Source organism: Calliphora vicina, chromosome 3 (genome assembly GCF_958450345.1).
Source record: "Calliphora vicina chromosome 3, idCalVici1.1, whole genome shotgun sequence".
Classification (NCBI taxonomy): domain Eukaryota; kingdom Metazoa; phylum Arthropoda; class Insecta; order Diptera; family Calliphoridae; genus Calliphora; species Calliphora vicina.
In genome coordinates this window covers 103,819,071-103,833,109 of record NC_088782.1, presented here as the reverse complement: position 1 = coordinate 103,833,109, position 14,039 = coordinate 103,819,071, and the positions used below count along the sequence as shown (strand labels likewise).

The window sequence follows — 14,039 nt, the reverse complement described above, 5'->3', positions numbered from 1 at the left end:
TTTGATTTTAGACCTATGGTTTCTTCTTAGAATTTTCCGTAGAATGCGTTTCTGCTATACGATTTTTCGTGAAAAAAATCGACATACTGGTGAAAAACCGTACTTTAGTATTAAAAAGTGTTTATTTTAAATAGCTTCTTAAGAATACTATTGCATCTATGGTTTCATTTGCCATTCTGGAACGAATTTTGTTTTCGACATATGCTGCTTCCGAAAAACGTCTTTCACATTGGCAAACCCGTTTGCAAATACTTATAACAAATCTGCAAGTATTTTCCTCTTGTTCCTTCAGAAATAAAAAGTTGAAAAACGGGATTTGGAAAATCCCGAAAACCCCGGGATTTAAAATTAAAAAATCCCGGGCTTCGGGATTTAGAAATTCCTGAAAACCCCGGGATTTTCGGGAACGGGATTCCCCGTTTAGCATCTCTATCCAGAATATATATACATTGTGGAGTCGCATATGAAAAATGTACAAATGACAAACTTATATGTACAATTGCCCCTCATGGTGAAATGTATAATAAGTACTTACATTAAGTAGTATTTTTGCGGGGTAATTTAATATAAACTTTGTAAACGCAATTTAATTTGTGTGTAAATTTTATTAAGATCGAAATTACAGTTACCAAAATAAACTAGATTATCGTTACCGTAACGTATAAGAAATATGTAAACCAAATAGCAGGATATTAAATATCACTCATACGGCCGACACAATTTTTCAATATCTTCTAATTTCATATAATTGTTTTTTCTTGTATATATTTTGCAGTATTGCAGCTACAAAAAACAAATATTTAAAAACGTTTATAGAAAAAAATTTCCAGAATATAAAATTTAATATTAAAAAGAAATTCTTTGCATCTCTTTTATACTTTTAGCAAAATAAAATAAAAACATGCTTAATTGCTAAACAATGAATAGAAACCTACAAAAAAGGAGAAGAAGCGATAATAAAAAAAAGACAACAACCAGCTATCAAAGCATAAAAATTAAGTAAAAACAGAAAACTACAATTGCAGCAGCCGCCGCCGTCGTAAAGAAACAAGGACAAGGCAGAGCAACAATAACAAGATAGAGAAGAAAAACTTAAAACATGTTACAACCAACATCATGTGGCCCAGGGCCACCGGATAAAACATTTGAATTTAATAATAATAATAAAAACGAAATGAAGCAAAAACGTAAAAACGAACAGCTAAAACAAGAGCAAGAAACGGTGGTAGTAAAATTAGAAAAACGAAATAATAATATAAATGAAAACTATCAAAGTATAGAGAAACGAATGGTAGTCGACAATGACGATGAAGATGATTATGATAATGATAATGATTATGTTTATGCTGGCAGCATCGTTAATGATGACGATTATGAAAAGCGAATGAAAAGCAATGAGCGACAACAAAAACCAACTATAAAATTCAACACAAACAACAGCAACAACAATAATAACTGCCATTTAAAAAACATCAAATTATATTTAAACAAAACTACAGCAATAACAAAAACTCCAACAACTATTGCTATACAAAACAAAAACTCTGTTTTTAGCAGAGCATCATCAGACTCAAACAACCAAGCTCACCCCTCGATTTTAGCGGCAACAGCCAGAAAACCAACAAAATTTGTTACTCCTACTAGCAACAACACCAATAGCAACACCACCACTGCAACTTCTACAACTTGTTCCAGTACTCGTTATACTCGTACGGATGCTGCTGCTGCTACAGCAACATCGCAACAACCCATAACTGTAGCAACAGTAGCCGTAGCAAATGTTGCCAACAACTTGAATAAGTTTTATTGTAACTTTACAACATCCACTACCACTTCTACTAGTGCAACTGCTACAACTACGACAACTACAACTTCTATAAAATGGATTTTAATGTTTCTAATGCTTTTTAACATTTTGGCACAAACACCGCATCAAGTGGCAGCTGAAAAGAGCAAACACTGTAAGTAGAACAAGCTTTACTTTTTCAGTTTAAGTTTTTTTTTTTTTTGGAAACAATTTTTATGTTTTTTCACAATTGACCAATAAATATTGATTAAAGTTATTATAAGTATTTCTTATTTTTTTTTTTTGATATTCTGATACTCCCTCATACTTTCTTATAGCTAACAGTTTTGTTTTGTTTGTTATAAAAGATTTGCTGCTGCTTTTTTCTGTGAAAAATAAATTTATAATAAACAAAAAATTTTACCAGGAAAAAAAATCAAGATTAAATTTATTATAAAAGTAGAGAAAAAAAATTAAGTTTCTAAAAGAGCATAAAACGAAAAAAGAAACTCTGTGGGTGGTCGTTTTTTTTTCTATTAAGAAATCATCATGTATTGAAAACCCACATGTTGTTTGCTCGCATGGTTGGCGTGTGGGTTTTTCAGTTAGAATCAGTCAGAATCATGTTAAATTTAATATATTGGTTATTAGGGCTGTATTGATTTTTTTGGTACGTAGAAATATTTTGAAATGTTAAAGCCAAAATTCATATAAAAGCTAAGTGTTATCATTAAGGGTATAATTAAAGCAGGCCCGGATCCAGAGGGAGTGAAATAGGACCAAAACCGAAAAGTTTTCATATAAAAAGGAAAAAAAAAGAAAAATTCGAACTTTCGACTTTTTTCGACTATTTTCGACTTTCCGACTATTTGCGCCTTTTGTAATGTTTAGCAATAAAAACGAAATTTATCAAGGCGATAATAGTTAGAAGAATGTTGTAAGAATTTTGTGTAGAAAAAAGCTTTATTTTATAAACATTTATTTATTATTTACATATGGGGTAATCCTGCTTGACAAACGTTTCATTCGTACACGTTTTCATATTTAAATATGAAATTTTTTTGGTTTTTCAAATAAGATACCTCCAACGTATACTATACGCTATAGTGAGATTTAAGTGCAATTCCAAATGGCACATTTTCTTTTAATTGCCATTTCTGGCGAAATAATTGATCGCAAAATTTTGTGACGCACGTTACAATAAGTGGAAGTAACTTTAAAAGTTGAAGTGTTTATTCGTAATTTTAGCGAATTTGGCATAATAAAGCACACAAAATCTTATTCCTAAACGAAAGATGAATGAAAGAGAATTATAATATAACTTATTTGCATGAACAATCATTTGCCGTATTCATAAAAAATCGAGAACATTTTGTTACGCACGTTACGTGACGCTCGTTACAAATTATCCAGATGCTAGAAAATTATCTCCTTTTCCGTGAGAAGTTGCGAAAATCCATTCAAAGTGAAATTACTCAAAATTCATTTGTATTTTAGTATAATGTTGCAATTAAATATTTTTTTAACTTATAGAACCTTACTAAGCAAGTAGTCAATTTACCCTTTTGGATTACATTGAGACTGCCAAATAGCTGGTTCACTGACAGAAATAGTCAGTTAAAAAGACACATTCCAATAACCAATTGCTTGTAAACAAAACTTCCTCCGACAACTCTCCAATAGATCACTTCTGATGGACAAGACAACTACTTTCTAAAGTGCGATACAAAATAAACTTCTAAAAGACTACATTCTAGGTTACTTAAAGACGCTAAAGCGACAATTGACATCAAGCTAGATTACATGGGATGTCAGTATACTTAAGCAAAAAGAAAATAAACTGTATGAGAATTATATCAACACAATTTTTATAAAACCAGTTTGTACGAATTACTCATAAAACACTCTAGATTACTTACAGACACTTAAGTGACATTTGTCTGCACGATAGATTACATGGGATGTATAAAGTAACCAATTGACTTCCCTTTGCACTGCAAAGAGCACATACATGTCAAATAACCGAAAGTATATAAATTGGAGTAAGACATTAGTTACAATTACTGTCTATAAGGGATACATTGACACTTAATTCACAGCTGGGAATACAATTTCTGCAAAACACACGAATTCTAAAGTCCTATCTTTGTTATCAACACATCTTTATTGGATAAGCGGTAGTAGTATAAGTTCATCGTTCACTTTAGAAAAAGAAATGATAACTTTGTCAAAATACAACTAATTTTTTTTGACATTTTTCCTTGAACCGGAAGTTGTGAAAAGTCTGCCAGTACATAGGTTTCATCATCCATCACACAACAGATGTATTTTTTTTAAATAAAATTTTACTTCAATTTGTTCGCTCGTTCTTTTGCTTCTTTTTTAATGCTTTGGAATCTGGCACTTTCTGAACTTTTTATAACATCAATCCAGCATTAGCCTTAGTTCTGCTCACAATATAATCAGAGCATTTGACTTTACGAGCTGCTATTATGATAGAAGTGTGTTCGGTGCTCTTCGAAAGTGTTGTTCCACTTCTTTTGCCTTACCAATACAAAGTGGGGCAGAATCAAAATTTTTTTTGGAAATTGTAGTAGATCTTTATATATATTTCCTATTACTATTATAAACTTTGTTACTTTTAATGTAATACTCATTGAGATTATGAATTTTGTTAATTATTTTTTTGTCATTCAAATATGTAAAAATTTTCATTCGAAACTATTTCTCAAACGTATAACATTAAAAATATTATTTATAAAAAATAGAAATATTAATTCTAATTATTATTTAATATAAAATAATATTAACCACAATTGGCGATCCTGCACTTTAAGAATATAAAAGTTTTGATAAGAAACAAACTACTGTTACTGGATTTGGCTCATCAATTCTCTTCATATCAAAATACATATATTATAAAAAATCATCATCCTGAATATTTCATCAATCAATTTCATAAATCAATTTTGTTCGTCAAGATTAGCAGTAAGCACGAATTTTTAAAAGCAATTTTGAAGAAGAAAAGATCTAGATCCAGAAACATATTTCCCTGCCTCAAATTTAAACTGAATATCTTTTAGAAAAATCAAATATATATCATCAAACGAAAATGTATCAAAATGAGTATTGTAGTAGATCTTTATTTAAATCTGGCATTCGGGATAAAATTTGACATGAGTATTCGAGTCCTTCAACAATATTGCACTTTTTCTAAACAATTTGTATAAATTTTCTTAATATTTTATTCAACAACAAGTCAATGGTTCTGACTAGTCACATTCAAATATAAAAAACTGTAATATTTTTCAAGGCATATTTTTGAGTTTAATTAAGATATTTACTTGAATTTTTTTTTTGTAAGACCAAAAATTAACTTATCTAAACAAAAAACGAAACTCAATGAAATTTGCAATGCTTTTTAAATTTGTAATTCTAAATAACAAAGTGTAAAAAAACTTGTCAAAAGGTCAAAGGGAATCCCGCAATTCCTGAAAATTGGAGCGAAAATCCCAAAAATTTTATTTTTTTTACAATTTTGTCCAAATTGTCAATAGAGAACAAATCAAGGTATCCAAAGATACCTTACAGAAAAACATTAAATTGTTGTGTGTTCTTAAAAAAAGTTTTCTTTAAATAAAAAACAAGTAATACCCTACACTAATTAAATGGGCAAAAATATTTTACTTTTAAAATATTAATAATTTATATTCGTGACTGAATTTCGGAAGTGGGCCTTATATGGGAACTATTATCAATTATGGACCGATAACCATGAAATTGGTCGTGTGATTTTATGTCTATATGGAAGTTATTTATGTTGAATTTTGTGTGTATACCAACATTTTTAAGAGATTTATGCACGTTAAAGTGATTTTTGTTAACGGGTCTATATGGGAGCTATGACTAATTATGGACCGATCATAGCAAAATTTGGTGACATGAACTTTGTATATATAATACTTATTTGGAGCGGAATTTGTGTAGATACATAGATAAATTAAACATTTATGACCGATAAAGTCCAATATCGGGAGGATATTTGTATGGGGGCTAGGTGAAATAATGGACCGATTTCAACCAGTTTCAATAGGCTTGGTCCTTAGGCCGAAAAAACTATATGTACCTGTACTTTGCGCACAAAGTTTACATGTTTAAGTTTAATCGACTCAGAAAGTGATTATAAGTCGATTGGTATACTTTAAATATAGACTAATATTTTTGGGCGTTACAAACATCTGCACAAACGCATTATACCCTCCCCACTATGGTGGTGTAGGGTATAAAAACAGAGATAACTTTTTTCCCAAAAAATTAAAGTCCATTCGGTCCAAAAGTATGCCCTATATTTTTAAAAAAGAGGACCAAGGTATGGTCAAATTTTAAAATTTCAATTTTGGAATGCCTATAACTTGAAAATCATAAGATATAAATAGCACACGCAAGCATGTTTTTTTCAAGATCTAGACAAGCGTTTTCAAAGAGTATACAAATCTTTGAAATCGTATGAAAACCTAAAATGTCACGTGTTTAAAAGTTTTCATATCGAAGGTACCCATACCGCCGCTCCTGGAGAATTTTAATAACTTAAATTCAAATACTTCTTGGCTACGCTCATGTCAAATGTTATGCCGATCGGACCAGCCGTTTAGAAATGCCAGATTTATTTTCAAAAATTTTTGATTCTGCCCCACTGTGCAATATCTGTTAAACCTTTTTATACCCTACACCACCATAGTGGGGAGGGTATTATGCGTTTGTGCAGATGTTTGTAACGCCCAAAAATATTAGTCTAACACCTACCTTAAAGTATACCGATCGACTTAGAATCATTTTCTGAGATTAAGCGATGTCCGTCCGTCCGTCTGGTTGGCTGGCTGGCTGTCCATGTAAGCCTTGTGCGCAGAGTACAGGTCGCAATTTTGAAGATATTTCGATGAAATTTGATACATATTATTTTTTCGGCTCATGGACCAAGCCTATTGAAACTGGCTGAAATCGGTCCATTATTTCACCTACCTCCATTAGAAATGTCCTCCCGAAATTGGACTTTATCGGTCATAAATGTTTAATTTATATATGTATCTCCACAAATTCCGCTCCAAATAAGTTTTATAAACACAAAATTCATGTCACCAAATTTTGTTACGATCGGTCCATAATTAGTCATAGCTCCCATATAGACCCGCTTCCGAAAATCACTTTAACGTGCATAAATCGCTTAAAAATGTTGGTAAACACACAAAATTCAACATAGTTAACTTTAATATAGACATAAATCACACGACCTAATTTCATGGTGATCGGTCCATAATTGGTCATAGCTCCCATATAAGGCCCACTTCCGAAAATCACTCAAAAATATAAATTATTTAAATTTTAAAAGAAAAATTTTTTTGCTCTTTTACTTAGTGTAGGGTATTATATGGTCGGGCTTGACCGACCATACTTTCTGACTTGTTTGCTATTGAGTTAGACAAATTTTAAAAAGCTAACGTGATTAAACAAATATAATTTGTTGTACCAAAGCCTTAATCAATGTTTAAATATATTTTTTTCATAAAAAAAAAATATTTAAACATTTATTAAGCTTAACTATGTTTAAAAGTTACCCGGCCTATATCATTGTATATACAAATTTTTTTTAAAATTTTGACTTGAAAATTAAAAATTTATTCGTTTAATCGGCAATTATTGGTCGAATAATTATTTATTCTACAATAAATTTTAAAAATTGTATTCATTCGAATAAAAAATAAACTTTTTCTACGGTTATTCGAATTACAACACTAGTAAAAAAGGATGTATTTAAAGCTCGAAATTCTAACCGAAACAATTGTTTACGAAATTACCCTATCAATTTGAATTTAACGATCTGTAACGACTGATTGCCACATTCATCATGTTTATAAACATTTCCATCAATAGAAATTTCTACTTATCAACAATGTTGATAGCATGCAGTTATTAACATTAAATATTGCCATACTTACTATAATATATAGAACATTCTAGTTTTGTTCATTACGATAATTCATGCAACTGCTGGAAAATGGCACTGTATATAAATAGTGGTAGCGATTGTAGTCAGTTGTACTATAAGTGTGTGTATTAAAAGAGAGTAACTATTTAAATTGTTGTATAAATCTAAATAAACAAAGAGTTGTTACAAATTTTAAACTACTAAGCTACTTTAAATTGTAATCAAAAGACTACGGTTTATTTAAAGGAAATGAATCACCATTTTTAAAAGGTAAAAACATAACAATATGCATAATATATTATGTATCCCAAATTCAAAACTATGCAAGGTATTTTTATATATTATCAACTGATTTTGTTTCTAAAATATCTTAATATATAATTTAATTTTTTTATTTTAAGTTTTAAACTACACGGCAAAGTTATTAACTTAAAATACATAATTCTATTTGAAGTTTCAAAATCTTGCGAAAACTAAAAAATCAGTCTTCCTAATGTTTATTTATTAATTTCTTTATACATTATTTTTATATGTTTATAAGTATGTTTGTAAGTATATTTAGATACATATATTTGTGTAGCAAACAAACAACATCAAAACTTTGTGTTCGTTTATTAAGTTTTTCTTATTTTTTCGTTCATACTGTTTGCTTTGATAGAAAAAATAACTTTCTTAATTTATCAAATAAATTAAATTTGTACGTTGAAAAGAAGAAAAGTAAAAAAATAAAAAAATAAACATGAACATGAACATTAAATAAAGTTTATACACCTAGAAAAAGTTGGGGAAGTATAGCTTTGCATATATAACAAATTTGATAAGATGTATAGCAAATTATGGATGATTATAAATAGTCCTTGATGGGTTCAGTTACCTTCTTTCGCCACCTTTACATCTCCACTCTATCTCCTTTCCAAAGAAAGTAACATAATTATTATATAGGCATTAATTGCCTGAGGGTTACTTCTCTTTATAGAAAAACAATATTTTAACACGAGTTTTTTTCACCAATTTTTTCAATCTTTATCTTAAAGTAACTTTGGTAAAATGCATATTAGATTCGGCACAGTTGAATATAGCATTCTTTCTTGGTATTTTATAAACGAGCCACAAATTAAAATTGCCAGCAAATCTTTTCAATTAAATTGTATAATTGTATTCCTACAATTTATAAATACATACATATCAAAACAATAATTGATAAACCTTTTTTTACACTTGTCATGTATATTTTTTGCTAATATTCTGTAGTACAACTGACTATAAGTGCAAGTATTCTATGGCAGATAAAAACATAGTTTTTATCTCATTTTTCATTAATGTATAGTAGGGTGGTCCTACTATACGATTTTCTATACGAGGCTCACAAAGTCTAAAAACCTAATACTAAAAATTTTAGCAAAATCGGATAGCATTTAGAAGTTGCACATTTTATTTAAAATTTCAAATAGCAAAATTTTCAAAAAATTAAAAAAGAAATTGAATGTTAAATCAAATCCAAAAATCATAAAATTGTATGCATATCTCAAAACCCAAATTCACAAAAATGTTAAAAGAAATTTCAAAAACTAAAAAAAAAAATTTCGATTCTAATAAATGTTTAATGAGAATTTAAAATGCACCTCAAACTTTACAAAATAAGATATTTTTCCTTTGTTCAGTGAATGAAAAATATTGCATTTTTCGCTTTTATTTTTAAACATTTGTGCAATTTACTCAAGGTAATGACCATTGTTAGCTACGAACTTTTCCCATCTTTCTGGCAACATATGTATGTATTTCGAGCCTTACTTAGACCTAACAATAAGTATTAAAATCTTATAACTAAAATATTTAAAAACTAAATTCTCTCTGACGCACAGTGTGGTAGATCGCAAATCTAACTGGACAAAATTAATAAATCACGTTGGGTTCACTTCTCACCTATGAATCATATAAAAAATGAGTTCAAATATATAAACGATTATAAAAAACCAACTTTTTTTTCGCAATGTATTTTGGGAGTTTTTACCCATTCTTCAAAAATTTTCTTTCGTGAAAAAGTAGAAGTCATACTGGAAAAGTGAAAAAAATTATGGCGGTCCCAAGAATGCGCAAGATCTTTTTGATTTACCTTGAAGTGAACACTTGAAAGATTAACTCAAATATAGTTTTACACCGGAACTATCCGGAATAAACAGCTTTAACTCTACTTGAAAAAAGGAAATATTTTATTTTTTCTTTGTGTAGGTCATACTGGAAAAGTGAAAAAAAATGTATGGCGGACGCAAAAATGTGCAAGATGTTTTTGATTTACATTAAAGTGAAAACTTGACAGATGAACCCAAATATAGTTTTACAGCGGAACTATGCGGAATAAACAGCTTTAACTCTACTTGAAAAAAGGAAATATTTTATTTTTTCCAATTTCTGATCTTCTCACAAAAAATAGTCTTTTTTAATAGTTACAATGGAAATAATTAAATGAAAATTGTTGCATATTTCCTTGAAATAGAGCTTAATAATAATATAAAAAAATTATGACAATAAAATCACCGTAGCCTTTTTAATCATAAACCAAAGTCACACAAAAAATACACTTCTCTTTGAAATCTTAATGTACCTGTTGACAACAACTGACTTTAAGCATAGTTTTTCCTAATCGGAGCTAAAAACCAAAAAAACAAAACATGAATTACAATTCCCTATTGTATTGAGAAGCTCATTAAATGATCAGAAGGAATATTGCCAGACATTTATTTTTTAATTTTGTACAGCTAGATTTGTGATTTACCACAGTGTGTGACGGGACACATATAAGCGAGGTGGTAGATCGGCTCTGCGAAGCCTTGATCGTATTTGGGTGTGCGCAAGAAATCTTGCAAGCTGGTTCGGGTGGTTCCATAATTTCATGATGTACTTCTCTCGGACATTCTTGAACTCATTCTTAACTAACGGTACTTGTAAGCAAATATAGGATACTTTGTTCTAAAATGAAGCTTGTCCCAGAGAGAGCTTTCTGCTTCAATCGAAACAAATAGTGGTCGGACGGGGCACGGTATGGGCGGGTGACGTAAAATTGATATTGATATTTCATTGATATTTCGCTTTGGCTGGTTTGGCAGGCTTCACGTTCGATCTCTTACGCATCGGGTATACATAATGGATCCATTTTTCATCGCAAGTAATAGTTTTCTTTTATATCTCGGCTTCAATTCTTAGAGTACCCGATTTCCCTGCTTTTGGATGAATCCTGCTACTAGCAAATATTTTGAAATTGCTACCTGAGTAGTTCCCAATGATTTTGCAAGCTTTAATTCTTGGTCATCAAACTTTTTTGGCTAGACAAATCATCTCCCGCACGTTGAAACTAATGGCACACATTCACCATTAGCTTTGGTGAGCAATCGGTATGATTCGATGCACTTTTTTCAAATTAAAGAAGTAAAGCAAAACTTCCCGCATTGAAAAAAAAAAATTTTGTTTACACTATAATGTTCAATAACAAAGTACGTTCGCGACCCCAGTCACGTTCATACCCTTTTGATTTCCATAGAATATAGAAAACACAACTTTTCCTAGCTTGTTTTTGGGCGATTCGATAGCATTTCGGTAGCTCTATGTTTAGTGCAAAAGATGAATTTCATTGAGTTTAAATTTTCATAATGATAGTTGTAAACATGTGGTCATGAACGTATACAAAATGGAAGTCAACTTTGGCTGACAATGGTGAAATGTAAAAAAATCTGCGTAATGGAACGGAATATTTAAAAGCGATAAATTTATTTTCAAGTGTATTAATCTAGGTCTCTATCCAGAATTTACACAATAAAATATCTCTATTGGTTTTTGTTTAATTGGCTTAAGTACCGGTCGCGAACGTATGTTTTTACATGCATTTTCCCATAAATATCTTCAAATTTCCTTAACAAGCAAGTAAGAAAGTATGGTCGCTCAAGCCCGACAATAGACTAAGCAAATGAGGAAAAAAATCTTGTTATTAAAATTTCAATAATTTATTTTCATGAGTTATTTTCAAAGTGGACCTTATATGAGAGGCATGACCAATTATTGACAGATCACCATGAAATAAGGTCGCAGTTTATGTCTATATGAAAGTTATTTATTTTGAATTTTATGTGTAGACCAAAATTTTTATGAGATTTATCAACGTTAAATTGATTTAGGGAAGCGGGTCTTATATGGAAGCTATGTCAAATTATGTACCGATCATAATAAAATTTGGTGACATGAATTCAGTATATATAAAACTTATTTCGGGAGGACATTTGTATGGGGTATAGGTGAAATAATGGACCGATTTCTGCCAGTTTCAATAGGTTTTGTCCTTTGGTATAAACAATTATATGTACTAAATTATATCGAAATATCTTCAATAAAACACGATGATTATCAACATTTTATTTTTCGATCCTGGTTGACTAAACGGAGGTAATGTCCATATAAGTTATTTAAAACAATTACATTTTATTTCAAAGCATTCTCCAGTAAAAAGGAAACATAAATACAAGCCATATGTTTTTTGTTTGAAAAATATTGATTTTTTTAAATTTTATTCAAGTTTAAATTTGCATTCAAGTCAAATTCCAACAAAATTTTCAAGTGCTTGAATATTCCACTAAATTTATTTAAAAAAGCTTGTTTTAAAAAATCTTTGAGCAAAATTTAAACAAGAATTGAATTTAATTTTTGTCAAAATGAATGCTTTTTATACATACCATCAACAAACATGGAGGGTATATTGATTTTGTTATTCCGTTTGTAACATATAGAAATATTCATCGTAGACCCACATTACTATATATTCTAGGTCCTTATAAGATTATAAGACGATCTAGTTATGTCCGTCCGTATGTCTGTCTGTTGAAAATACGATAGGGCCCAAAAGGGTTAGCTGGCTGAAATTTTCTACAAATACTTGCTATTTTTGGGGTTTGTTTGGTAATGTTGCGCCAGAATACTGTTTGAGCAGTAATACATTTTTTGATTTCATCCTGATAAAATGTTAGACAAGTTAGTTCTCATAAAGTATGACGAAAATCGAGCTACATTTAGTCGTAGTCCCCATGCAAGGTCCCCCTCAGATTATGACTTGAACATTCGTAATTGTCTTATAATATTAATGTCGTGATGAAAATGGACTTAAAAAAGTTTTATATGAAACTAAATATTTTTGAAAACTTTTGTGAGGATCGGTCTGTAATCAGAAAAATATTTTATTGTCAATAAATAATTTAAATATAAATAAAATAAATATAATTTTTGTATTTAAACATCTAAAATGTATGTGTAAATAAAATACAAAAACTATTATTGTTTTTTTTTTCAAAATTTAATTTAGATTATCATTTTTGTTTTTTTTTTGAAAATGCTACTTTGACCCAAAACTCGAAACATTAAACATAATATGCTACTTCTAAATATTATACGATTTGGCTTAAATTTTCAGCATTTGTTTTCTAAAGAAAATAAATATTATACCTTGTAAGTAGAGAAAATAGACAAAGTTTTATATAAGGCCCACCCTAATGTATAGTTATAAAAAACACTGAAAGCGAAAATAGAAAAAAAAAATAAAAAATATATTGTAGAATATTGGTTGTCATGGTGGGCTTACAATGGATTTTTATCTCGTACGAGTACATAAAACATTCCAAGGTAGTTTGTTTGATTTTATTTCATGCTTTTTTTTATGGACATACATATTATAATTTTTGTCTGTGTATTAAATTGTTAAATTTCAAGCCTTACATTTTTATCATTATTAAAACAATTTGCATTACATGTGGTATTTAATTAAAAAAAGAGCATAAAATATTTAAAATGTTAAATAAATTCCTAGTTTGATTGAAAGTATTAAAATGTAATCAGTGAAATGTATATAGAGATTAAGGTTGATGTGGTGGATATTGGAAATTTAAATTGGAAAATAAAAGAATTCTAGTTTAAACAATAACTATATAGGAATAGGAATTAATTTAAAGTTTTTGTTTAAATGACTAGCATTTGAATACATATTTCCAAATAGTTTTTTTTTTTAAATAAACATAAACATAAACTGTGAAGTCTTTTGGCTTACCTGTAGATATATCAAGAGTACTTGGCGGGAATTGAATCTGCAATCTTCAGATTTATAGGCCAAAACACTATTCTATCTAGTCAATCTCAGCACCCATGTGTATTATATTTTGGATATAATAAGCTAAAGTTAACAAAAATTTATTGACAAATATCAAACATGTAGTAACTTTTTCTAATGTAAAAAAATGT

The 14,039-nt window shown here is 29.4% G+C and overlaps 1 protein-coding gene across 1 annotated transcript in view; it reads left to right on the top strand.

The window, feature by feature from the left end:
* Window positions 1-888: 888 nt before the first annotated feature.
* loaf (lost and found) overlaps window positions 889-14,039 on the top strand; it is a 188,488-nt gene continuing 175,337 nt past the window's right edge. The window contains exon 1 of the mRNA XM_065503718.1: window positions 889-1,961. Coding sequence (XP_065359790.1) covers window positions 1,100-1,961 — 862 coding nt within the window. The 5' untranslated portion in view covers window positions 889-1,099. The remainder of the gene's footprint in view (window positions 1,962-14,039) is intronic.